The following is a 27,184-nucleotide window of genomic DNA, read 5'->3' as shown; positions in this document are numbered from 1 at the left end:
GAGAAAGACTTGGTAAGAGATGTCTCCCGATAATACAGTGAGTGATTCCCAAACACCTGAGCTCAGGGCATCACGTCTAGACCAAACTGAAGAAAAGTGGCCCTATGGGTGATCTCTCTGTAAGTCACTGACCCCAGGACTTCATAAAGGAAGAGTCCCACAAGAGGAACCCAGGTTATAAACCTCTTATCTACATCCTCTTCTCTCACCAGCCTCCCACACAATTTCCCTTGCCCCACTCACCAAGTCCGAGAAGAAAAATGACCCCCAGGGACATGGCAGCGCCTAAGTCCACAGCTCCGCACCAGGCAGCACAGCCAACTGGGCAGCAGATCTTCGCAGCAGGACACGCCCGTGGAGGGGACAGCCTGGGGCTTTAAACCCCTTGCCGAGGAGTGACAACATCCCCTGCTCAACATAAAGGGGAACCGCTCCTTGTGCAAGACTAGGGCTTTGCCTCTCAGCCCTCCACCATATCACCCCGCTGGGCATGAGTTACTCTGTGGGTTTCCTGCTGTGATCTTACAGCCACAGAGACGTGGGAGATTTGTGCCACGCTCTCCACAATGATTTGTTTATCTACCATCGAAGAACTGAAGGCAGCTTTACCCACCCGAAAAAAATGAGGTGAAATGTAGTTCGAAAAGACGGAATCTAATATATGAAACTACTAGGGATGGTGTTGCAGACCTAAAGCGAACTAGAGAATGTGGTGGAGAGCAACGTGGGCCCAGGGAAGGTGCCTGTAAGACCAGTTCTTTTGTAGGATTTGGATTCTCTGTAGTAACAGTGGGTATGAAAAGGTTCAGCTAAGAGTAAATTTTTCCTGAATGGCTGCATTCCAAGGTTTATGTCCTGACCAAGAATCTCTGATGGGGGCATTAATATCAACTCACTAGAAATGAGTGTTTTAGTTTGCTTGGGATGATCAATGACCCTCCTTTAATCTGAGAAACATGTAAATCCCTGAGTATCTGATGTCTTATATAGGCTTCTTTTTTAAAAAATTAATTTATTTCTTTATTTTTGGCTGTGTTGGGTTGCTGCACGCAGGCTTTCTCTAGTTGCGGTGAGTGGGGGCTACTCTTCATTGCGGTGCGCGGGCTTCTCTTGTTGCGGAGCATGGGCTCTAGGTACACGGGCTTCAGTAGTTGTGGCACGCAGACTCAGCAGTTGTGGTGCACGGGCTTAGATGCTCCACGGCATGTGGGATCTTGCCGGACCGGGGCTCAAACCCATGTCCCCTGCCTTGGCAGGCGGATTCTTAACCACTGCGCCACCAGGGAAGTCCGGAACATCTTTTCTTACCCCTAGCATAGCAAGTGAGGTGTAATTGCTATGCAAATAAATTTTTACATATTTAATGTATACATCTTGATGGATTTAGACATATAGCAGGTAATTTTTTTGAATGAATCCTGGACATCATGTATGAAAATGTGAGTATCTTATGACCTTCTTCCTCCATAGAATATATCATTTTCATTTGTCAGGAAATTATAGTAGGAGCATATTCCTGTTATTACATGTAACACTGAAATGAATTGCTTTGAGCATTTAGATATATAGATTCTATCAAATATTTGAGAGTTGTTGATGGCTTATGGTAAATGCCAGTTCCTCCTTATTTTCAGATGTGTACACAGGTGCACTGTCACTCTTTGCCCAGCCATACCCTGTGGTGACTTTAGGAGAAACTGTAATTCAGGATCTACGTATGGTCTTTTTACTCTGTCCAAGCAACATGGTGAAGGTGACTTCATGAACTGTATCAAGCAGAGCTATAATAGATTCCACATCTCCCCAGTGACAGCAGCCCACAGTGGGATCTGCAGGTGTATGGCTCGTACAAGACTTTCCCCTATAAATGGAAAAGCTCCAGTAAACCACTGAAGCTCATAGTCACAGGTAAGGAATCTACGGCTCGGACACCCTCTCCATCCCTGTGAACTCCCTGGGCCCCTAAACGGACTCGCTCAGGCTATGGGAGAAGAAAAGGCAGCTCCCTGCAGAGGGATGTGTTATCCGCCTATGATCTTCCCAGTCCCTTTCCCAGACTGGGTCACCTCCATGTTGGTGTGTGATATAAAAGGGCAAGTGGAAGTCCAGATTCACTGCCTGTATCCAGTAAAAATTTCCTGAAGCCCTTAGGTGCCTGACCTGGGCCTGGGCAACCCTGGGGGCGCAGGGATGCCTTTGAGAAGATGGCAACACACAGGGGGATGCAGGCAGATTATTTTTCCACAAGTTTTTTTTTTTGGGGGGGGCTGCATTGGGTCTTCGTTGCTGCACACGGGCTTTCTCTAGTTGAGGCGAGCGGGGGCTACCCTTCATTGCGGTGCGTGGGCTTCTCATTGCGGTGACTTCTCTTATTGCAGAGCACGGGCTCTAGGCGCTCGGGCTTCAGTAGTTGTGGCATGCGGGCTCAATAGTTGTGGCTGTAGAGCGCCGGCTCAGTAGTTGTGGCGCATGGGCTTAGTTACTCCGCGGCATGTGGGATCTTCCCGGACCAGGGCTCGAACCCGTGTCCCCTGCATTGTCAGGCGGATTCTTAACCCACTGTGCCATCAGGGAAGCCCCCCTGTAGGACCTTTTGAGTCACAGTAAGGACTCCTGGGTGAGAGGAACAGTAATGGAGACTGAATGAATCAGGGAGAAAAAGAGACACAGAGGAAACAAGGACAGAATTGGAGAGGCCTCAAGCTCCTGACAGGTGTAGCAAGACAGGAAGCATGCTTTCTGGGCGTTAGGAAGATGTGCTCAGGTTAAATCGGGAGGGAGCGGGGGGCGGCGCCCGCCCACTCACCACCTTGCCTCTCTTCCTTCCCAGGTGTGGACAGAAAACCCTCCCTCTCGACTCACTGAGGCTCCTCCTCCAAGAAGACCCCCTCTAAGAAGCTCAGTCTGCGGTATCACTCAGAGACCTGGTGTGACACACTCGTTCTTTCCAGGAATGGAAGAGTAGAATTTGCCCAGAACCTAAGCTCCAAGTACAGAGCTGGGGCTTTTGAGGCCGACTTTCCTGTGAATGCCATCTTCCTGATGCACCCGGGGACCTACGGATGCTACCACGGTCTACACAAGAACTTCCCCTACCTCTGGTCAGAACCCAGTGATGTCCTGATGCTCCCAGAGAGAGGTGAGGGGTCCCCACGCTTCCCACCTGCTCCCGGGACTCCCAGACTATGGCAGCAGCTAGCTAGAGGCAGTTCTTTTGCTTTCAGTTAATGAAAATTAAATAAAACTTAAAATTCACTTCCTCAGTTGCAATAGGCACGTGATGTGCCCTGCAGCCACTGAGTGCCTAACGGCTCCCATATGGGACAGCACAGCCCTAGAGAATCAGTAGTAAAACTCAAATGATAAAGGACATTTCCATCATTGTATGAGGGTCTGTGGGGCAGACCATTTTCAAATGTCAGCTTGTTGACCTGTGACCAAAGAGTCCCTGATGGGGATTGCAGACCCAGTGCTACTGGGGTTGAAAACATGGGGCAGAGATGGAGGGGATCTTAGCCCTGAAAGAGCAACAGTGAGGGACTTCCCTGGCTGTCCAGTGGTTAGGACTCCAAGCTTCCACTGCAGGGGACACAGGTTCCATCCCTGGTCAGGAAACTAAGATCCCACAAGTTTCAGCCAAAAAAAAGGTATTAAACCAAAAAACAAAAAACTTCATAAAACGCAAAACTAACCGAAAGCTGGCTTTTAAAAAATTAATTCCATTAATTAAAGCTTCCACCTTTAGGGACTTCCCTGGTGGTCCAGTGGTTAAGACTTCGCCTTCCAATGCAGGGGGTGCAGGGTCGATCCCTGGCCCAGGAGCTAAGATTCCCACATGCCTGACAGGAATGTGGCCTTCGCTGGTGGTGCAGTGGTTAAGAATCCACCTGCCAATGCAGGGTACACGGGTTCAAGCCCCGGTCTGGGAAGATCCCACATGCCGTGGAGCAACTAAGCCCATGTGCCACAACTACTGAGCCTGCAACTACTGAGCCTGCGAACTACTGAGCTCACGTGCCACGACCACTGAACCCCGCGCGCCTAGAGCCCATGCTCCGCAACAAGAGAAGCCACCACAACGAGAAGCCCGCGCACTGCAATGAAGAGTAGCCCCCGCTCACCGCAACTAGAGAAAGCCCGCATGCAGCAACGAAGACCCAACGCAGCCATAAATAAATAAGTTTATTTTAAAAAAGAAGCAACATTGTAACCGATTCAGTAAAGACTTTAAAAATGGTCCACATCAAAAAAAAAATCTTAAAAAAAAATTCCACCTTTAAAAAAAAAAAGAAATAAAAGCAACAGTGAGTAATATTGTTGGGGCATCCCCTGCTCCAGGTGAAGTTAGTCTGAGGTGAGGGAAATCGGGGCAGCCCCAGCTGTTGATCACAATTCTCATAATCCTTTTAGACCTTCACCTCCATACAGTATTGATAAGTTACTTGAAGAGCCCTGTAGTAGTTTCCTAGTGCTGTCCTACAAATTACCACAAAGTTGGTTGCTTGAAAGAACAGGAAATTGACATTATGCTAAGTGAAATAAGCCAGCCACAGAAAGATAAACACTGTATAATTCCACTTCTATGAGTGGTCAGAATCACAGAGACAGAAAATAGAATGGTGGGTGCCGGGGCCTGAGGGGATGGGGACAAAGGAATGAGGAAATATTTAATGGATACAGGGTTTCAGTTTTGCAAGATGCAAAGAGTTCTGGAGATAGATGGTGGTGAGGGTCGCGCAACAGTGTGCCTGTCTTTAATACCACTGACCTGTACGTTAAAAAGGATTAAGATGGTAGATGTATGTTATGTGTATTTTATCCCAATAAAAAATTGGAATATTTTAAATAAATAAAAAATTTTAATTGTAAAAATGTACAATAAAAAAAACTATTCTCTCACAGTTCTGGAAGCCAAGTCCAAAATCAAGGGTCATCAGGGTTGGTTCCTTCTGGAGGCTTTGAAGGAAAATCCACTCCATGCCTCTATCCCCGCTGCTGGTGGCCGCAATTCTTGGCCTCCCTTGGCTTATAGCTCCATCGCTGCAATCTCTGCCCTCCATTTTCTCCTTTTCTGCCTCTAATAAGCACGCTCATCACTGGATTTAGGACTCACCCTAATCCAGGACTGGAGGACTCAAGATCCTTCCCTTAATTACATCTTCAAGACCCTTATCTGTAATACCAAATAAGGTCACATTCTGAGGCTCTGGACAGACACATCTTGGGAGGGGAGAGGGGCACTGTTCAACCCACTACAAGTCATTATCCCCTAAAATGTTGCTTCATTACTTGGAAGAAAAAAATCAGTCCTAAGGAATTCCTTGGCCGTCCAGTGGTTAGGACTCTGTGCTCTCACTGCTGAGGGCCCAGGTTCGATCCCTGGTCGGGGAACTAAGATCCCACAAGCCGTGCAGCGTGGCCCAAAAAAAAATCAGTCCTAGAAGCAACCATTGCCTTCAGCTAGGGCTTGTGATCTGGCGAGAGAAGAGCAGAATAGTTATACTCCTATCCACCCACTGACCAACTGCTCTTATGCAGTTAACAACCTGAACAACGCCATGCCATGATTCTGGTACTCGGGAGTTCTCAGTTCAAACAGGGCTAACTGGCTGAGAATGATCAAACCGAGTGGATGAGAAAACAATTGTGATACTAGGCAGAGTAATTGTGCCCCAGAGATGTCCACACCCTCCTCCCCAGAACCTGGGAATCCGGTACCACAGAGAGGAATTATGGTTGATTTAAGGTTGCAAGTAAGTAGACCACCCTGGAGTAACCCAGCAGGCTGAGTGCATCACAGGGGTTTCTGAATGTAGAAGAAATAGTGTCAGAGTGATGTGATATAGGAATGACTCAACTCGTCATTGATAGATGTGAAGATGGAGGAAGGGGCCATGAGCAGATGAGGTCAGGCCGCCTCTGGACGCTGGGAAAGGCAAGAAAACAGATTCTTTCCCAGAACCTCCAGAGGGCAGCCCTGCCAACACCTTGATTTAAGCCCAGTGAGACCCATTTGGACTTCTGACCTCCAGAATCATTAAGACATCAGTGTTGTTCTAAGCCACTACGTTTGTGGTAATTTGTTACCGCAGCTGTAGAAAACTATGATGACTTTCAAATCTGGGGCTTCTGTTTAGACTGTTAGGTATAAGGCACAAGGATATATTGTACAACATGGGGAATAGAGCCAACATTTTATAATAACTGTAAATGGAGTATAATCTTTTAAAATTGTGAATCACTATATTGTACACCTGTAACATATAATATCGTACATCAACTATACTTCAATTTTTAAAAACAATTTTTGGGAATTCCCTGGCCATCCAGTGGTTAGGACTCCACAATTTCACTGCCAAGAGCGTGGGTTCGATCCCTGGTTGGTGAACTAAGATCCTACAAACCGCGTGCCTCGGCCAAAAATAAATAAATCCGATTTTTTAAAAGTCTGGGGCTTCTGGGGACTTCCCTGGTGGTCCAGTGATTAAGACACCGTGCTTCCAATGCAGGGGGCGGGGTTCCATCCCTGGTCAGGGAACTAAGATCCCACATGCCCAGCAGTGAGGCCAAAAAAAAAAAAGAGTCTGGGGTTTCTGATGTGAGACTGGGCAAGTTTCCACATCAGGAATTTCTCTGTCTCTGTCCCCAGATGCTGCCCCTGGGAACCACGATGCAGAGAACGTCGTCCGCTTCGCTCCAGCTGCAATGTCTCTGGTGATCCTGGGGGTCTTCCTGGTTGATGCCTGGTTCAGCAGAAAGGATTTCAAGAGGAAGTCAAGAGCTCGTGAGCCTCAGCCGACCGCGGAGGAGCCCTCATAACTGTGAACCACACCCCAAGATTCTCCGCTGCACAATGCTTCATTCGAGTGCACAGCTCTGGCCACTGCTCGTGTTCCCTTTGGGGAGACCCTGGAGTGGAAGACGTCACGACAACGGTGGAGGCTGGCAAGGAGGAGTCATCAGCCCTTGGTTCAATCCACAACTTCTCTCCCCACGTCAGCTTCCCCGTGCTTCTCCACGCTCTCTGGCACTTGTGATCCTAGGCTCTTCCGAAATCTTCCATCCTCAGCTTCGGGGGTTCAAGACAAGTTTTCTCCTCTCTCTGACTCACCCCCCTCTGCTTTTTCTTCTTCTCAATTCCATTTCATCAGATCCACCAAATCTTCTCCGTCAACCTACACCTTCTCTTGCCACGCCGTCCAACCCCGGGAATATCCTCCTAGTGTGTCACCTCTAAGGAGATGACCCCACTCCTGAATTTCCAGCCCCAAAGGGATCCTTGGAAGGACTCTCATTTTAAGCTCTCTCGGACACATGTTAATGATGGGTGGTCCTGGCCACATGGGGAAAATAGTGCCTACTCGTGAGGTACTGTGTTTATCTCCTGTCCCTCTCTCTACTATCTTGCTGCAGGTCTATGGTGTCCACGCTGGCTGGGGTCCAGGCACATAAGTCCCATCCACCCACATTTCACTATGCCCTCATTGAACACTTCTCCCATACAATGCGTTTTAAAATAACAGCAATAAAATAAAATAAAATAAAAATAACAGCAAAATAGTGTTGGTGCTTCCTAACAGCTGCAGAACGTTCCTTTTCTTGGATGCGCCATTATTTGCTTAAGATGACCCGCATTGCTGGCTTTTACGTTGTTTCCAGCCTTGCTGTATTAAAGAAATGCAACTGGCATGCGTTTACAAATGTCATCAACACATCATGTTTCCCACATGCATGTATATTCATAGGCTACATTTTGAGGGAGGAATTGCTGAGTCTGCATCTGTAAATTGAACGGATACCAACAAGGAGATTCTGCCCTGAGGAAGTCCTTGATGGTGTGTGTAAGCGGGGGAGATAAATGGAAAAACTATCCCCAAGCCTGGTCACAGCTTTGGCTTCACTCCACGTTACGGGCTGGAGTGTGAAGGGCAAAACCCCCCAAAGATGCTATCTTTCACTGAAAATCTTAAGCTCCATGATGTATTTAGTTTAAGGCCACTCATTAAATTCTGAAGTTTTTCTCCTGCATATACCTTTTTTTTAAAACTGGATTCTTTTGCCTAGTGCAAGGATTTGCCCTCCTTAAATACAGAAAAGGCATTCCATAAGTATATTTCCAGGTGGCAATTCCACATAGCATAATGTTTTCAAGGTTTATCTATGTTATGGCATGCGTCAGTGCTTCATTCCTTTTTTTTATTTTTTATTTTTTTTGCGCTACGCGGGCCTCTCACTGTTGTGGCCTCTCCCGTTGAAGAGCACAGGCTCCAGACGCGCAGGCTCAGCGGCCATGGCTCACGGGCCCAGCTGCTCCGCGGCATGTGGGATCTTCCCGGACCGGGGCACGAACCCGTGTCCCCTGCATCGGCAGGCGGACTCTCAACCACTGTGCCACCAGGGAAGCCCTCATTCCTTTTTTATGACTGAATAATATTCCATTGTATGGATAGACCACCATTCATCTGGTGATGGGCACTTGGGTTGCTTCCACTTTTTGGCTGTTGTGAATAATGTTTTTCCGAACTCGGGTGGAAAACAATCTGGCAGTTCCTCAAGTTGTTACCACATGACAGCAATTCTGCTCTTAGTTGTATATCAACTGAATTTTTGGATTCTCATTTTTGGAGGTGGGGGGGTGGCTTCTTTTGGTGGAAGTGTTTGATAATTCCTATTTGTGCCCATGCATTTCTATGTAGAGAGCTGGTGGCTTTGGGGTGATTTGCACATTTCTTGTTCAATGTATTCCTAAATATATATTTAACACTTGTGATTGCTACCATAAAGTTTTTAGTACAAGGGTGCCCTCTGCTGTCAGGGTAGTGAAGTACAGCTTTTTACTAGATGACTAGCAAATAGGGGGAGTTTTTTGATTTTTTTTTTTCCTTTTTTTCTTACAAAATCCTAATTTTTCTTTCTCTCTCCTTTTTCCCTTCACCATGCGGTATACAAAAGGTACCTCTCCCCTTTAATTTCAATTCTCTTTTCTCAAAGGAGGGTCACGTTTCCAAGACCGTAGTAGTCAGTGCCCTGATGTGTCTGAATGCTTTTTTACTATTTTCACACCTTTCTCTTTCTGGTGGTGGTTTTCACACAACTACTATGTATAAAATAAATAAGGTAAAATTATATATTGTACAACACAGGGAATGTAGCCAATATTTTATAATAACTATAAATGGAGTATAACCTTTAAAAATTATGAATCACAGGACTTCCGTGGTGGCGCAATGGTTAAGAATCCACCCGCCAATGCAGGGGACACAGGTTAGGAGCCCTGGTCCGGGAAAATCCCACATGCCACGGAGCAACTAAGCCCATGCGCCACAACTCCTGTACTCTAGAGCCAGTGAGTCACAACTACTGAGCCCACATGCCACAACTACTGAAGCCCACGCGCCTAGAGCCCGAGCTCCGCAACAAGAGAAGCCACCGCAATGAGAAGCCCAGGCACCACAAGGAAGAGTAGTCCCTGCTTGCCGCAACTAGAGAAAGCACGCACGCAGCGACAAAGACCCAATGCAGCCAAAAAATACATAATTTTTTTAAAAAAATTGTGAATCACTATGTTGTACGCCTGAAACTCATATAATATTGTAAATCAGCTATACTTTAATTTTAAGTCCAAAGGACTTTTACCTGAACCGTCTGAGACTAAGTTGCAGACCTGATGCCCCACCATCTAAATCCTGATGGGTTTTCCTGCAAAGACGTTCTCGTACGTAACCACAGTGCAATCAACGAAATCAGGACATTAATATAAGGCTGCACCGTCTTTAGAGGCTATGTGGGAGACACGTTCTCATGCAGTTGCCACAGTCTCCAGCTACCCAGAAAGCCTGAAATATTAAATAAAACCTTCATTATAGATGAGTGACCCTCTGCCCATGGATTCTCCACAGCTGGTCTCATATTTCATCCCCAGTCTAACTCCCCCGAAATGCACTCCCAGGTATGGTCCCCAGGTTCATCTCAGCCAGACCCTGCAATGCACCAGCGTGTGAGCTGGGATTCGCCACAGGTGATGAGGCGGACCTCGAGATGATGAACATCATCTTGTGAGGCACCTGCTTGAGGAAGGACCACGACCGTCCCTCAAGGGGTGCTGGTCTCCAGCAACGGGGGTGTTCTCAGGGAAACTGAGCAGCTCAAGATCTTCAGGTTCGTCCACACCAATGACCCAATCCCAGGTCTCAGGTGGGTTCCAAGAATGCTTACTTCATTTCCTTGGAAGCTCTGCCACTGTGATAAGAAGACCCCTCGCCGGATTTTCAGCAGCGCCTGCCCTGCAGCTTCAGGAGGACCTCTGGATTTCGTGACATGTCTTCCATAGGAGATAGGCTGCCCTGAGTCAGTCACCTGTACTGTTTCCATTACGACCTGTTTCCCAGCACCTTGCCTGTCAGCTGCACTCCACCCCAATGAAGCCCAGGTGAGAATAAGCGAGGCCCCCGTGTGCTGGAGACTAGCTCCACCTGACCCCACCCTCGGCTCGCTCACAGACCCACAAACATACCCAGATCCGCCTCCATCCGTGGTTCTCGACCGAAGGCGAGTTTCCCTCCTCGGGGACGCGTGGCAATGTCTGCAGACAGTTCTGGGGGTCTCACCCGGCCGGTGGGGCTACTGGCATCTGGTGGGTAGAGACCAGGACTGCTGCTCGACATCTTACAGCGCACAGGACAGACCCCTGCCCCACAGCAAAGAATTATCCGGCCCCAAGTGTTAGCAGCGCTGGTGTTGGGAAACCCTGCTTGAAGTCCGTTACCTTCTGCCTTTCCCTGGGGGGCTTTTGTGGGTTCTAAGATGAGCGCATGACCTCAGCCCAATTTGACAAATAAAAGAGAAATGCTTCTCTCCCCGTCACTGGGCAAAAAACAAGAAAACAAGTGGCCCAGATTGGCTCTGACAGTCATCTCGTGACCCACCCCCCAAAGAGACTGCACTAGTTTCTTCCTCCGGCTGCTGTAACAAACACCATCACCTTGGTGACTCAGAACACATAAATGTATTCTCTCACACTTCCAGAGGCCGGAAGTCCAAAGTCAAGGTGGCGGGGCTGGGCGGGGTGGGGAACACACCCTCCAGCAGCTCTGGGGGAGATTCTGTTCCTTGCCCTTTGCAGCTGCTGGGGGGTCCAGCCATTCCTCGATTTGAGGCTCCATCATCCGTCTCTGCCCTCAATCCCCTCATTGCTTCTTCCTCTGCCCTGTCTTCTAAGGACACTTGTTGGATTTAGGGTCCACCCAGATAATCTAGGACAATCTCACCTCGAGATCCCCAATTACATCGGCAAAGCAACTTTTTCCAAATTGGCTCCCGTTCACAGGTATTTGGAGTTAGGACTTGGACGTATCTTTTAGGGGGAGGCACCCCACCATTCAACCTGTTACAAACACCCAGCCTTGGAATGACGTTGCACTGGTAACTGTCAGACCGTCATCTTGCAGTAGGAATCTTGATGATGTCACTGAACTCAAAGCCTGCCACACCCCTGGGCTTCTACTTCTGTGAAATAGTGTTCCTTCCTGCTTTTGCCTGGGGTGAAAGTCAGCTCGGCTTACATCCTCTGAGTATGTCCTGTCATCAGCAGCCCAAGGCATCCTGACAGAATTCCCAAGCCCCAGAGTGAGGTGTGAGGATTTGACCCTGACTTGGTTTCCCTTTGTGAAGAACCCACCCCCTGAAGCATTGTCCTTTCACGTTGCATTCCCGGGTCTGTTTATTACTTTGCACCATCTCCTCTCTGGGCTTCTGTGGCTCTGGGTTTTGTTTTGCATTGTTTTGTTTGAGATTGGTTTCTATCATCTTTCATCAGTCTGAAGGTCGTAGCTAGGTTTGTGAATCACCTCAAAGCCTTCAGAGAAGTAGGCGGCGATTAGGTTGATGTGTGAGTTAACATTTGTGATCCTTGGGGTTTCCGTTTCAGAAAGGAAGCAGATATTGGTTGTGAAGGTTTGTGGTTAGCATTAGCCCTGAGGTGTGTTGCTCACACCTACATAATAGACAAATCTCCCTGTGATTAGCTGTTCTCCTGGGCATTTAGGCCTCTAACGCTCCCCCCAAAAAGAAAGTGGGTTCTAGAATCAGACTTTGAATTCCAGCTCCTCTTCTTGCTAACACACTCCCAAGTGTTTTTCTTCTTTTTTAGCGGGTAGGGAGTTTGTGATTTTAAAAATCTGTTCTTCCCAGTCGATTTGCTTGCAAGCCACACTAGTGAAGCTGACTCCTTTTTTTTTTTTTTTTTTTTTTTAAATTTCTTTTGGCCTCGCCATGTGGCATGTGGGATCTTAGTTCCCTGACCAGGGATCGAACCCATGCCCCCCGCAGTGGAAGCGCAGAGTCCTAACCCCTGGACTGCCAGGGAAGTCCCTGAAGCTTATTCCTCTTTATTTGAGCAGAAGGGAACGCATGGGAAGTACACTGGGGGTGCTAAGGAAGCAGATTTTGAAAGGGACAGAGCGGTAGGCAGAAAAGAGGGCCCTCCCAAACGTGTCCACATCCTAGTCCCCAGAACCCTGTTACTTTACAAGGCAAAGGGAGGATTAAGGTGGATGATGGGATTAAAGTTGCTAATCAGCTGACTTTAAAGGAGGAAGATGATCCTGGATTATCCGGATGGGCCAAGTGATATCACAAGAGTCCTTAAAAACAGGAGATGGAGGCAGAAGCGGGAGAAACAGAGAGACGGCAGCGTGAGAAGGACCTGGCCTGCCATCGTCTGCTCTGCAGATGAAGGGGCCACAGGCCAAGAAGTGCAGGCGCCTCTAGAAGCTGGAAAAACGTAAGGAAACAGGTTCTCCCTGGGAGCCTCCAGAAGGAACCATACCTGTTCACTCTTTTTTTTTTTTTACTTTTATTTGAGTATACTTGATTTACAATGTTGTGTTGGTTTCAGGTGTAGAGCAAAGTGATTCAGTTATACACACACACGCATTCATTCTTTGTCAGATTTCCTCATATCGGTTGTCACAGAGTACTGAGTAGCGTTCCCTGCGCCACACCGCAGGCCCTGGTTGCTTAGCTATCGTCTCATATCGGTTGTCACAGAGTACTGAGTAGCGTTCCCTGCGCCACACCGCAGGCCCTGGTTGCTTAGCTATCGTATGTAGCAGTGTGTGTGTGTCAATCCCAAACTCCCCATCACACACACGTTTCCCCTCTGGGAACCGTAAGTCTGTTTTCTGATATCTGTAAGTCTGTTTCTGTTCTGTAAATAAGTTCGTTTGTATCATTTTGTAATTAGATTCCACATACGATGATATCATATGGTATCTGTCTTTCTCTCAGAACTGTTCGCTCCTTGCGTTCAGCCCAGAGAGGCCCACTTCGGGTCTCTCCAAGGGCCGCCCACAGCATGGCAGCTGGCGAGTGGGGATGGGAGGGAAGGTCGTGATCCCAGGCATCCTGTTTCCGCAGTGGTTCCTCCGCACCATGCTGTCCCCAGCGTGACGCGGCGATAACAAGGCCAGGTCTGAGTCGGTCTGTTCCTGGAGGGCATCCCCAGCGCCTTGCCAGGGTCTGGCACACAGAAGGTCCTCATAAACGTCCAACGGCAAGGAATATGCAGCGGCCATTCTCCAAGCCCAGCGATAACTCACGGCCATCCAATGAGGTAGTCAGGTTATTCCGCACAGTTTACAGCTGGAGAAACCAAGGCTCAGAGAGGAGACTGGAGGTGTGCAAGGTCCAACGGGGGACCATGAACTCAAGCATCAGCCAGACAACTTGCCCATGGCCATCCAGTCCCCCACACGGCCCACACCAGAGGGAGCTGATGCCGCACCCCAAAATTCCTGGTTTGGATTCCCAAGGGAGGCATCTGATGGCCCAGCTCACCTGTTGGCAGCAGGGCACACTGTACCAGCCAGCCCCTGGGTCAAGTGCTCACCTGCTGTCCAATCCACTGTGGCCAGAAAAGGGGCAATACTGCCACCTAGAGGACGCTGCAGGCATGGCAGCCAGCATTCTTTGGCCAAGACTGCTACCTAGAGGGTGCAGTGGCCGTGGCAGCCAGCATTCCTTGGCCAATACTGCCACCTAGAGGGTGCTTCGGGCATGGCCGCCAGCTTTGGTTGGTTGCTGTTCCACCTTGGTGACTGCCTCCCTGGTGGCTTTCATACCTGCTCCAAGAAGTTACTTGGGGAGGCGCTGTCCCCTCTCAGAGGATCCATAGGACATCTCCAAGCCCACAAGGCGGGCACTTTCAGCCCAAAGCCTCCCGGCTACCTCCTCATCCTCAGCTTCCGGGGCCGGAGCCTTCTCTTTGAGTCCCTCAAAGTACTTTCCAGTAACGCCCTCCAATTCCTCCGCCACAGCCAGGTAGGTGCTGGGCTGGGCCGCCAGCTGGGGGCTCTTGACCAGCAGCCAGAAGATGGGCCCTGCATCGGCCCAGAGAGTTCAGTCCACACATTCAGAGAGGAAGATACAGAAAGCCCAGCACCACCCCAGGTGGCTCAGGGCCCACGAAGGCCAGAAGTTTCCCTGGAGTCCCACAGAGCTTTCCTCCAGGCCTTTACCCCTCTGTTTCCCAACACCAGGAGCTCCCTTCCCTGGCACTGCCCAGACAAATAATTCCAGATGCAGGGACCAGCTTGAAAGCTGCCTCCTCCAGGAAGCCCCCCTGGCTTTTCCCAGGCAAACAGAAGGTCCCCCTCCTCTATGTCAGCCCCAAGTCCTCATCCCACCTGATCTTTCTTTAAAGTAGCTTCTGTGTATTGAGTGTCTCCAGTGCCAGCTTCAGCTTAAGGTCCCTGATACCTAGCCCCCACCAACTAAATGTTTTTCAGGATTATAAACACCAGTTATAAAGCTCTAATTATTTATTCGGCCAGGAATTGTGCTGGCTCTTTTAGGGAGGTCTCATCTAATCCTCCCCACTGAGGCAGGTACTATTATGACCCTCATTTTGCAGATAAGGAAAGGGAGTTTCGACAAGAAGTCACTTTGCTGGGTGGCCCAGCTAGTTTGGGATGAAACTGGAGTTAGCCCAAGCATGGCCGGACTCCAGAAAGTCAGCTCCATGACCTCCACCTCTGAAACAGTCTCATCAAACAGGCTCTGGCCTGTTTCCCGGGGCTATTCTGAGGCTGGCAGGCTGGGCAGACATATGAAAGTGACTCAGTACCAGGGAAGATACAGGGCAGGGGGCAGAGCAAAGCCCCCGAGATAGTCTCTGAGTGTGATGTTAATTTTATGTGTGAACTTGACAGGGCTAAGGGATGTCCAGAGAGCAGGTAACACATTATTTCTGGGGTGTCTGCGAGGGCGTGAAGAGATTAGCATTTGAATCAGCAGACTACGTAAAACCCACCCTCACCAATGTGGGTGGGCACCATGCAGTTAGTTGGGGGTGAAAACAGAACAAAAAGGTGGAGAAGGGACGAATTCTCGCTCTCTCCTTGAGCAGGGACATCCATTTCCTCCTGGCCTCAGACCCTGGCGCTCCTGGCCTTCAACTTGGACTGGGACTTAAGCCATCGGTTCCCCTGGTCCTCAGGCCTTTGGGTTTGGACTGCAACTACAGCGTCAGCCTTCCTGGGCCTCTGGCATACAGATCAGATCCTGGGACTTCTCAGGCCCCACAGATGCATGAGCCAATCCCCCCCTAATAAATCTCTCTAAGTATCTATGTACATCCTATTGGTTCTGTTTCTCAGGAAGACCCTAATACACTGAGGGAGGGTCCTGAGCCCCAAGCTAGGAGGACAGGGGTTCAGTTAAGGGACCCCAAACTGGGAGGGGACTTACCGAGCGTGAAGCTGGAGAAGGCGGAGCTGTGCATGCCCGTGTGTCTGCCCAGCTCTGTCCTGGCCACGCCAGGGTGCAAGGCATTGACAGTCACACCCGTGCCTGGGGAGAGAAGGAAAAAGTGAGGCAGGCAGACGTCAGGTTCACCCCAACCATCCCAGGGGGCTCCCCCTGAATCCATGTCGCCCTCTTGCTCTGAAACCTCCACATCCCCAGTTTCACTTGCAAGGCAGCTCTGTCTCATGGCTGCCCAGGGCAGAGCCTCTGAACCTGAGTGTGTAAAAATCACTTGCAGGGCTTGAGAAGCCCAGACCGCCAGGCTCCACCCCACAGAGTCTGAAGCAGTGGGTCAGGGTGGGGTCTGAGACGCTGCAATTATGACAAACACCCAGATGAGCTGACACTGCTGGTCTACTGCCTCTTTGAGAAGCAAAGGCAAAGGGCAGACTTTTCAACTGCAGCACTATGGACACTGAGGTCAGATGATTCTTTATCCTGGGCCTTGTAGGAAGCTGAGCAGCATCGCTGGCCTCTGCCGACCAGATGCCAGGAACATCACCCAACCTGCCCCTGCTCCGCAAACTGACAGCGAAAATGTCTCCAGGTATTGCCGAAGCTTCACTGGTCTAGAGCACCAAAGGCTCAGGTGCCTGTCCGGGATGAGCAGAGAAGGATGCTGTGATTGGTTAGTGATGTCTGCTTCAGGCACCAGCGGGGAGCGTGGTGGTGAGCATGTCATATGTTTGCCTACTCGGTCCTGGAGTCAATGCTTGACCTCCTGTCCACCCAGAGTCACAGCAGGACTGTTTCAGGCTCGGAGCTAAAGGAAAGGGGAGACCAGCGAGGCTCGCCACACACACACCTTGCAGCCGCCGGCTCAGCTCCTTGGTGAAGAGGACAACGGCCAGCTTGCTCTGGCAGTAGGCTGCCTTAGTGTCATACTTCCTCTTCTCCCAGTTCAAGTCCTCGAAGTCTATGTGCCCAGCAACGTGGGCCAAGGACGAGAGGTTGATGATGCGCGAAGGAGCAGAGGCTTTCAGCTTGTCCAGCAGCAAGTTCGTCAAAAGGAAGTGACCTAGATGATGGAAAACGAAAAGATAACTTTCACTGAGTTCTTGTCCCGTGCATAGGACCATACTGAGAACATCACCTTATTTCATCCTCCCATAACCCATTTTTCTCAACAGGGTCCAACTTTGCGCCCCCCACCAGCAGGCATCTGGCACCACCTAGAGACAATTTTGATCATCACAATTGTGGACAGTAGAGGGAGTGCTACTGCCACCTAGTGGGTGGAGGCCAGGGATGCTGCTAAAAATCCTACAATGTGGGAGTTCCCTGGTGGCCAAATGGTTAGGATTCTGGGTTTTCACTGCTGCAGCCAGGGTTCAATCGCTGGTCAGTGAACTGAGATCCCACAAGCCGTGTGGCATGTCAAAAAAAAAAAAAAAAAAACCTACAATGTACAAGACATTCCCAATAACAAATTGTCACAAAGCCCTGTGATAACCCTCTATGAGGTCAGCTAGAGAAGAGATGCCTTCTGTCTCCCAAAATCCTTTCTCCATTTCTTCTTCAGTGATAGAATTTTGGGTTATGCATGAGACTGCCCAGTGAAAGACTGCACTTCCCAGACTCCCTTGCAGCTCCCTCAGGTCATATGACTGAGTCCCAGCCCAAAGGGGGTGAAGGGTAGTCACATGTGTTATGGGTGAACTGTGTCACCCTCCCCAACCCCCCTAAAAAAATATGCCCTACCCTCCAGTACCTCAGCATGTGACCTTATTTGGAGAGAGGGTCTTTAGAGAGGTGATCAAGGTAAAATGAGGCCATTAGGGTGGGCCTTAATCCTATATGATTGGTGTCCACCCAACGTCCATCACCCTTACTAACAGACTGCAGATGCATTCAGGGTGACAAAAGATAAACTGACACAATGAGAGAAGGACAGACAGAGACTGGGGGACAGACAGACAAAGAGACGAATGGCCAAGAGGCTGATGGAAGGTCCGAAGGACTGAGGGTCCAGCGATGAACAGGCGATTCCCTGAGCTGCCAGGTGACCCTGCTCATGGCCGCCTGGCCACATGCAGAGAGGAAGACCCCACCCGGAGCCTGTGTCTGGCCCACGGGGGCTCCTGCTCACATCCCAGGCCGACGCCACACAGCCTGTAGCCTCACCCAGGTAGTTAACGCCAAGCTGCATCTCAAAGCCATCCTCGGTGGTCCAGTGGGGGCACCGCATCACAGCTGCATTATTGATCAGGATGTGCACTCGCTCCTCCTCTGGAAGGCAGGGGTGAGGACAAATGTGTGACTCAGTTTCCCCTTCTGTAATAGGGGTGATAATACAACCTGCTGGGTAGAACAGCTTCGTTATTATCTATTCGACAAGTATTTTCTGCAACCTAAGTGTCCATCGACAGAGGAATGAATAAAGAAGATGTGGTACCTATATACAATGGAATATTACTCAGCCATAAAAAAGAATGAAATAATGCCATTTGCAGCTACGTGGATGGACCTAGAGGATTATCATACAAAGTGAAGTCAGTCAGAAAGAAAAAGACAAACACCATATGATATCACATGTGGAATCTAAAAAAATGATACGAATGACCTTATTTACAAAGCAGAAATAGACTCACAGGCATAGAAAACAAACTTATGGTTACCAAAGGAGAAGCGGGGGAGGGATAAATTAGGAGCTGGGGATTAAAATATACACATCACTATATATAAAATAGATAACCAACAAGGACCTACCTATTGTATAGCACAGGGAACTATATTCAATATCTTGTACTAACCTATAATGGAAAAGAATCTAAAAAAGAATTTGTGTGTGTGTGTGTGAGCGTATGTGTATATAACTGAATCACTTTGCTGTACACCTGAAACTACAAAAACACTGTAAATCAACTATATTTCAATAAAAATTTAAAAAATACACACCCAGGAATACCCTGGCAGTCCAGGGGTTAGGACTCCACGCTTCTGCTGCAGGGGGCACAGGTTCCATCCCTGGTCAGGGAACTAAGATCCCACATGCCACGCAGTGGCCAAAAAAAGACCAAAAAACCCCCAAAAAACACAAGCTAGCCACAAGCATAGAAGGGAAAAGTTCTGCCTGTAATGATCTCCAAGATAGAACCGGGGAGAAAAAACAAGGGGCAGCACCAGGTATGTAACAGGCTCCGCTTTGTACAAAAAAGCCAAGGGGAAGTGTTTCCCCGTTTGCTTTATAAATGCATAAATGGTCCCCAGAAGGACACACAAGAGGTAGAGCACTGAACACATCTGAGGACGGCATGCTGGGAGCTAATGGCAGGCATGGCGGGAAGATGTTTTGCTGTATCCCCATTTGCACTTTCTGAACGTTTAACCCTGCAAATGTTATTCCTGTTTGAAAAAAAATAAATTCTTAAGTGGTTCTGAGACCATGTGGTGGGGAGCAAAAGGAGTGAGTCAGGCATCAACGTGACGGAAGTGCAGAGAAATGCCAGCCTGATCCCTGGATTTGCAAAAAGAAACACCCAGGAAAGAATGTGGGAGCTCCAGACGCTCTGCACTAACACTTAGTTACCTATTGTCACAGCCACGTCCCCCAGCGGCCCGGGCGCTCCTCGGAAGCAGAGCCTGAATCTGACTCACGTCTGTGTCACCTGCGTCACCCAAGAGTCAGAGAGCCTCCGGAAATGTTGGCTGAATCAGTGTTTGTGCCCTTCTCCACCTAACTCTTCCTCCCTCCTTGGCCTCTGCTTCTTGTAGGATCCAAGCACACATAGGACTTAGTTTTCCTAGACAGCAGTCAGTTAACTTCTTCTGTAAAGGACCAGGTAGTATATACTTCTGGCTTTGCAGGCAATATGGTCTGTCTCTACTAAACTCTGCCCTCCCAGGACCAAAGCAGCCACAGATAATACATAAACCAATGGGCATGGCTGCATGCCAATAAAACTTTATGGAAACTAAAATCTGAATTCTGGGAACTCCCCGGCGGTCCAGTGGTTAGGGCTCTGCGCTTTCACTGCCAAGGGTGCCAGTTCCATCCCTGGTCCAGGAACTGAGATTCCACAAGCTGGGGCTTCCCTGGTGGCGCAGTGGTTAAGAATCTGCCTACCAATGCAGGGGATGCGGGTTCGAGCCCTGGTCCGGGAAGATCCCACATGCTGCAGAGCAACTAAGCCTGTGTGCTACAGCTACTGAGCCTGTACTCCAGAGCCTACGCTCTAAAGCCCACGAGCCACAACTACTGAGCCCACACACCACAACTACTGAAGCCCGTGTGCCTAGAGCCCGTGCTCCACAACAACAGAAGCCACCGCAATGAGAAGCCCGAGCACTGCAACAAAGAGAAGCCCCCGCTTGCCACAACTAGAGACAGCCTGCGTGCAGCAACAAAGACCCAACACAGCCAAAAATAATAATAATAATAATTAATTAATTTTTTTTTTAAAAAAAAGAAATCCCAGGACTTCCCTGGTGGTGCAGTGGTTGGGCATCCGCCTGCCAATGCAGGGGACACAGGTTCGATTCCTGGTCCGGGAAGATCCCACATACTGTGGAGCAACTAAGCCCGTGCGCCACAACTACTGAGCCTGCACCCTAGAGCCCACAAGCCACAACTACTGAGCCCGCGTGCCACAACTACTGAGCCCGCATGCCACAACTACTGAGCCCACACGCCTAGAGCCCATGTTCCACAGCAAGAGAAGCCACCACGATGAGAAGCCAGCGCACCACAATGAAGATTAGCCCCCGCTTGCCACGACTAGAGAAAGTCTACGTGCAGCAACAAAGACCCAATGCAGCAAAAAATAAATAAATAAATTTATTTAAAAAAAAAAAAAAATCCCACAATGTGGCACAGCCAAAATAAAATAAAATCTGAATTCCATACAATGGTCACATGTCGTGAAATGTTATTCTTTTCATTTTCTTTCCCCCATGTAAAAATGAAAAATATGTAAATGTGAAAATGTCAGAAGAGAAAAAACTGTAAACTCTTTACCCGAAGGCCGAACGAGAACAGGTGGCAACCAATACCTGGCTCTAGGGCCTGCCTGGCGTAATTCCTCCTCACAGCCTGGCCGCCCACGCCCTCGCCCCGCAAGGCCAGTGTCACCCCGCTTACCTTCAGTGATCTTCGCTGCAAACTCTCGGATGGACTTAAGGGAGGCCAAGTCCAGGTGCCGGGCGTTGACGCGGTGATTAAGGGTCTCCCCTCGAATCTCCTTGGCTGCTGCCTCACACTTCTCCAAGTCTCGACAGGCCAGAATGATGGTACCTCCTGGAAGAGCCAGACCAAAAAAAAAAAAAAAAAAAAAAACTTTTAAATGAAATTTTTAAAAAAACTTCCACTCCTGAAGCAACCTAAACGTCCATCAGCAGAGGACTGGATAAAGAAGATGTGGTACATATATACAATGGAATACTACTCGGCCATAAAAAAGAACAAAATAATGCCACCTGCAGCAACATGGATGGACCTAGAGATTGTCATACTGAGGGAAGTAAGTCAGACGGAGAAAGACAAATATCAGGTGATATCACTTATATGTGGAATCTAAAAAAAGCGTACAAATGAAGTAAGGTACAGAACAGAAGTAGAGTCAGTACGTAGAAAACAAACTTATGGTTACCAGGGGATGGGGGGATAAATTGGGAGACTGGGATTGACATATACACACTATTATACATAAAACAGGTAACTAATAAGAACCTGCTGTATAGCACAGGGCGCTCTACTCGATACTCTGTAATGACCTATATGGGAAAAGAATCTAAAAAAAAAAAAAGAGTGGATATATGTATACGTATAACTGATTCACTTTGCTGTACACCTGAAACAACACTGTAAATCAACTATACTCCAATAAAAATTTTTTAAAAATTAAAAAAAAAAAGATCCACTCCTAAGTATAGATACCCAAGATAAATGAAAACATCAGTCCACACAAAAATGTGAACTCACATGTGCACAGCAGCACTGTGCAGAACAGCCAGAGGTGGAAACAACCCAAATGCCCATCAAGGGATAAATGAATATTGGTGGGAGGGATAAATTGGGAGCTTGGGACTGACATGTGCACACTACTATACATAAAATAAACAACCAACAAGGACCTACTGTACAGCACAGGGAACTCTGCTCAACATTCTGTAACAACCTAAATGAGAACAGAACTTGAAAAAGAACAGATACATGTATATGAATAACTGAATCACTTTGCTGCACACCTGAAACTAACACAACATTGTAAATCAACTATAGTCCAATATAAAATTTTAAAAAAAATTTGTTAAGGGATGAATGAATAAGTGACATGTGGTTTGTCCATCAGTGGAATATTAGCCATGAAAAGGAAGGAAATTCCAACCTATCTACACCATGGACGAACCTCACAAACGTGATGTCAGTGAAAGCCAGACACAAAAGGACACAGAGTGCATGATTCATTTATCTGAAATGTCCAGAAGAGGCAAATCCACAGAAGGAAGATGAGTGGTTTCCTAGCTTTGGCGGGGAAGGGAAATTAGGGGATGATGGCTTAGAGGAGCCAGGTTTCGTTTTGGGGTGATGAAAAATGTTCTAAAATGGAGACCAGTGACGGGTGTACAGTTCTGTGAATATACTAAAAATCATGGAAGTGTACACTTTAAATGTGTGAATTAAATCTTAATACAGCCTTTAAAAAGAAAACTTTTGGGGGACTTCCCTGGCAGTCCGGCGGGTTAAGGCTCCGTGCTCCCACTGTAGGGGGCACAGGTTCCATCCCTGGTCGGGGAACTAAGTTCCCGCATGCCGGGGCGGCACAGCCAAAATTTAAAAAAAAAAAGGAAAAAATTTGATTTTTTTAAACTTTTGTTTTCAAATTAGAAAAGTGAGAAGAAACAGGGATTGAGAGGAGGACGGGCAGCAAGGATGCCGCGTGGGTCCACAGGGCTCATCCTCCACAGCTGGGCCAGCTGCCTCCTACACATCTGGCCCCCCCCATCACACAGTCCAGAATGGACTCATCAAGTCCTGGATCTGTCTGTCCTCCCAGTGGCAGCCTGGCTCTCAAGGGACCACAGTGGGTATGTTGGCCCAATTTCCCTTCTCACTTTTCTTTTTCTTTAAATAAATTAGCTGTCTTATTTTTTGTTTTCATTTTTTTAATTTCTTTTTTTTCAATTTGTCTATTTATTTACGTTTGGCTGCGTTGGGTCTTTGTTGCTGCGCATGAGCTTTCTCTAACTGCAGCAAGCAGGGGCTACTCTTTGCTGCGGTGCACGGGCTTCTCATTGTGGTGGCCTCTCTTGTTGCGGAGCACGGGCACTAGGTGCGTGGGCTTCAGCAGTTGTGGTGCGCAGGCACAGTAGTTGTGGCGCACGGGCTTAGTGGCTCCGCGGCACATGGGATCTTCCCGGACCAGGACTCGAACCCACGTCCCCTGCGTTGGCAGGCGGATTCCTAACCACTGCGTCGCCAGGGAAGTCCCTCCCTTCTCGCTTTTTCCTGAAAGGAGCGCCTGTCCCTCCCTTGGGGAAACCCCATGTGGTGTGGGGGGCAGGGGGGCTGCCCTCATGGACCCCCACCACTCTCACCTCAGGGGTGAACAGGCAGCTCAGGCCTGGTCAGTCCGTCAGGGACCCATTCACTGGTCACCTCGACTCGACCAGCCCAAGGAGAGTTTCCAGTCTCCCCAGCCCTCACCCCTGCCCTGCCCTGGCCTCCCCGTCCCAGCCAAGGCAGCTTTGGTCTTCCAGCTGTTCAAACAAAACCTTAACTCCTCCCTTTCTCGTACCTGAACCCACAGGAAACCCCACTGATTCCAAGTTCAAAAGACATCTGCATGTGCTGAGAAGGGACTTCTCCATAAGCCCAGTCTGACCGTGAGAGAAACGTCAAACAGACCCAAATCTGACCCAAAAGAAGCGTGTTCTTTCTACAAAACGCCTGACCAGTAAGCTTGGGAGAGCCTGAACCCCAACCTCTGACCTAGGCCCCGACCCAGCCATTAGGACTGAGTCCAACTACAGCAGGAAAGAGCACAGCCGATGCAAAGAGAAAAACCCAAACCAATAACTGCTGAGCGCCCACGGCCTCCTCTGAGACCTTGAACCTGCCCTTCCCTCTTCCAGAGACACAAGTCTTTCGGGCTTAAGCCGGTGTGAGTTTGTTTCTGCCACTTGCAACCAAAAGAATCAGATGCCTTAACATCCCCCGGGAAATCAAACCAAACTATCAAATCAAACTATCAATCAAATCAAACTACCACAGGCTCAGTAGTTGTGGCTTGTGGGCCAGATCTCGCGTCCGAGCCCCAGGCAGAGAAGCAGGTGCCCACTGGGACTTCACCTCTTCTGGCCAGCTCCAAGGCCGTCTGTTTCCCGATGCCCGTGTTGGCGCCGGTCACAATGACGGTCTTCCCGGGAATGGTGGTCTTGCTGGGACAAGCCCCGCCGGTGACAAAGTCCCTGGAGATAAAAAACGGCAGGTCAGTTCGGTCTGTCTGTCCTCTCTCACCACAGGTGTCCCTGACTGTTGTGATCTCAGGGAAATGACCTCTCTGAGCTTGTGTTCCCCCAACGGAAAGATGGAAGCGACATCGCATAACTCCACGGGACCAGTGTCGTGGTACAGGTAAAGGACTCAGTATGGTCTGCTGCGGGGAGCGTGCACAGCGAGACAATCGTCATTTTAGAAAGACCCCCTGTGGCTGCTCTAACAGACCACCACAAGCTCACTGGGTTAAAACCATGCAACGGGGCTTCCCTGGTGGCGCAGTGGTTGAGAGTCCGCCTGCCGATGCAGGGGACACGGGTTCGTGCCCCGGTCCGGGAAGATCCCACATGAGCAGAGCGGCTGGGCCCGTGAGCCATGGCCGCTGAGCCTGAGCATCCGGGAGCCTGTGCTCCGCAACGGGAGAGGCCACAGCAGTGAGAGGCCCGCGTACCGCAAAAAAAACATGCAATGGTATTTCCTACAGTCTGCAGGTCAGAGTCTGAAATGGGTCTCAGTGGGCTAAAATCGAGGTGTCGGCAGAGCTGTGTGCCTTCTGGAGGCTCGAGGGAGAACTGAGAATCGTCCCCATACCTTTTCCAGTTTCTAGGGGCCACCTGCATCCCTTGGCTCGTGGCCCCTTCCTTCACCTTCAAAGTCAGCGGCACAGCATCTTCAAGCCCCTGACTCTGATGCTTCTGCCTCCCTCTTATAAGGACCGTTGTGATGATGTTGGGCCACCTGGATAACCCAGATCATCTCCCATCTCAAGGCCCTTAACAAAGTGACATCTGAAAAGTCCCTTTTGACGAGTTCTGGGAATTAGGACATGCACATCGTTGGGGGCCCTTATTCTGCTACTATGCCCACATTCCAGAGGCTAAATACTGGAAACAACCAAATGTCACCAACAGGGAAATGGCCAAATAAACAATATTATCTCCACACAAAAGAAGGGCAACGTACAACACGGTAGCCACCAGCCACCAGAGGCTATTATTTTTCTTTTTTTTAATTAATTAATTTACTTTTTATATTTATTTTTGGCTGCATTGGGTCTTCGTTGCTGCGCAAGGGCTTTCTCTAGTTGCGGCGAGCCGGGGCTACTCTTCGTTGCGGTGCACGGGCTTCTCATTGCAGTGGCTTCTCTTGTTGCAGAGCATAGGCTCTAGGCACCCGGGCTTCAGTAGTTGTGGCACACAGGCTCAGTAGTTGTGGCTTGTGGGCTCTGGAGCACAGGCTCAGTAGTTGTGGTGCACTGGCTTAGCTGCTCCGCGGCATGTGGGATCTTCCCGGACCAGGGCTCGAACCCATGTCTCCTGCATTGGCAGGCGGATTCTTAACCCCTGCGCCACCAGGAAAGTCCCCTGAGGCTAATTTTTTAATTTAATTAAAAATAAAGAGTCTAAACTAACACAACATAGTAAAGCAACCATACTCCAATAAAATTGTTTTTAAAAATAAAATGTAAAAAAAAAACAAACAATAGTCATACTTTCCCCCCTAGGGCATTCAGTTTTCTTTTATTCTTCCCATGCTGGCCCTTTTTTATTTGTAAGCTTTTTCAGAACTTAAAGGCATCAACATGAATAAAAATAACAGCAGCCGAGGGACTTCTCCAGTGGCGCAGTGGTTAAGAATCCGCCTGCCAATGCAGGGGACGTGGGTTCAAGCCCTGGTCGGGGAAGACCCCACATGCCGCGGAGCAACTAAGCCCGTGCGCCACAGCTACTGAGCCCGTGTTCTAGAGCCCGCGTGCCACAACTACTGAAGCCTGCACGCCTAGAGTCCGTGCTCCGCAACAAGAGAAACCACCGCAATGAGAAGCCCACGCACCGCAACGAAGAGTAGCCCCCGCTCGCCGCAACTAGAGAAAGTGCACGCGCAGCAACGAAGATCCAAGCAGCCAAAAATAAATAAATAAATAAAAAGTAGTCGCACGGTATGGCTCATAATGGACAGGGCAAATGTAAAACATTTCGATGATCACAGGAAGTTCTACTGACCGGTGCTCCTATAGAATATTTGGTAGCTGTTTTTTGGTTTGGGGGGATTTTTATATTGAAGTATATAGTTAATATACAATATTATATAAGGTACAGGTGTACAATATAGCGATTTACAATTTTTAAAGGTTATATTCCATTTATAACCTATTCCACTTATAACATAAAATATTTGCTATATTCCACGGGTTGTGCAATATATCCTTGCAGCTTATTTTATACCTAATAGTTTTTACTTCTTAGTCCCGTTTTGTCTTGTTTTTATTAAACGAATTAGCCTAGGAAAGAGAAGAAAGAACTACAGTATGTCTATATACCACGCAATACGATCTTTTCACTTACTGACTTGGACAATTCTAATTTGTTTCTCTCATTTCGGACAACGGGAGCTTAGGTGGTACACACTTTCCTTGCATCTGGGCCACGACTTGACATATGAGAAGTGCTCAATAAGTGTCCGCTGAATGAATGAATTAATCCATTAAAAGTCCAGAAGCAACTAAACCAAAATGTTTACCAGGGCCCGGATCCGCCCCTTTCTCTGGGTGACCTTGGGCCGTGACCTGCCCTCTCGGGGACCAGGCTTGCCCCCGCATTCTCTGGGAGCACTGCTGGACGGGTGAGCTGGAGGACTCCTGGGTGGGCCAAGGGTTGGCAATCTCCACTCGGCTTTCCCTCCCTCGTCCTTGCCCACCGGCCAACCGTTACCGCGCCTGCGGGACCCGCACGTACTTACTTGAGCAGCACGGCGCCACCCACCGCTGTACCCAGCGCGGACAGCGGCAGAATGTAGCGATTCATTACGGGCCGGAGCCGGTGGGAGTGGGGGGAGGGGTCCCACTGCAGCCGCCCGCAGACCCGCGCCCGGGGTCAGTCCTAGGAGCGCGCTGCCTGGGATGCACGTGGGGAAGTGCAGACCAGGCTGGAACCCTCCGCTTCC

General features: G+C 49.0%; 1 protein-coding gene across 4 annotated transcripts; it reads right to left on the bottom strand.

Annotated features, from left to right (window-relative positions):
- On the bottom strand, positions 1-27,184 carry RDH13 (retinol dehydrogenase 13). Of its 4 annotated transcripts, XM_067719183.1 has the most exons (8): positions 26,981-27,184; positions 24,095-24,213; positions 20,885-21,040; positions 17,929-18,033; positions 16,610-16,822; positions 15,748-15,849; positions 10,514-10,630; positions 1-408 (listed from the first exon to the last, which is right to left on the bottom strand). In XM_067719183.1, exons 1-8 carry the CDS (start codon positions 27,043-27,045, stop codon positions 377-379), a joined length of 909 nt encoding a protein of 302 aa, XP_067575284.1. In that variant the 5' UTR covers positions 27,046-27,184; the 3' UTR covers positions 1-376. The 4 variants fall into 4 exon arrangements, with proteins under 4 accessions (XP_067575284.1, XP_067575285.1, XP_067575283.1 ...); XM_067719184.1 differs by lacking the exon at positions 10,514-10,630; XM_067719182.1 differs by lacking the exons at positions 1-408; positions 10,514-10,630 and adding an exon at positions 4,174-5,077.

The sequence above is a fragment of the Pseudorca crassidens genome, chromosome 20 (genome assembly GCF_039906515.1).
Source record: "Pseudorca crassidens isolate mPseCra1 chromosome 20, mPseCra1.hap1, whole genome shotgun sequence".
Taxonomy (NCBI): domain Eukaryota; kingdom Metazoa; phylum Chordata; class Mammalia; order Artiodactyla; family Delphinidae; genus Pseudorca; species Pseudorca crassidens.
The sequence above is the reverse complement of the archived record's forward strand: the minus strand, read 5'-3'. Positions and strand labels throughout refer to the sequence as shown.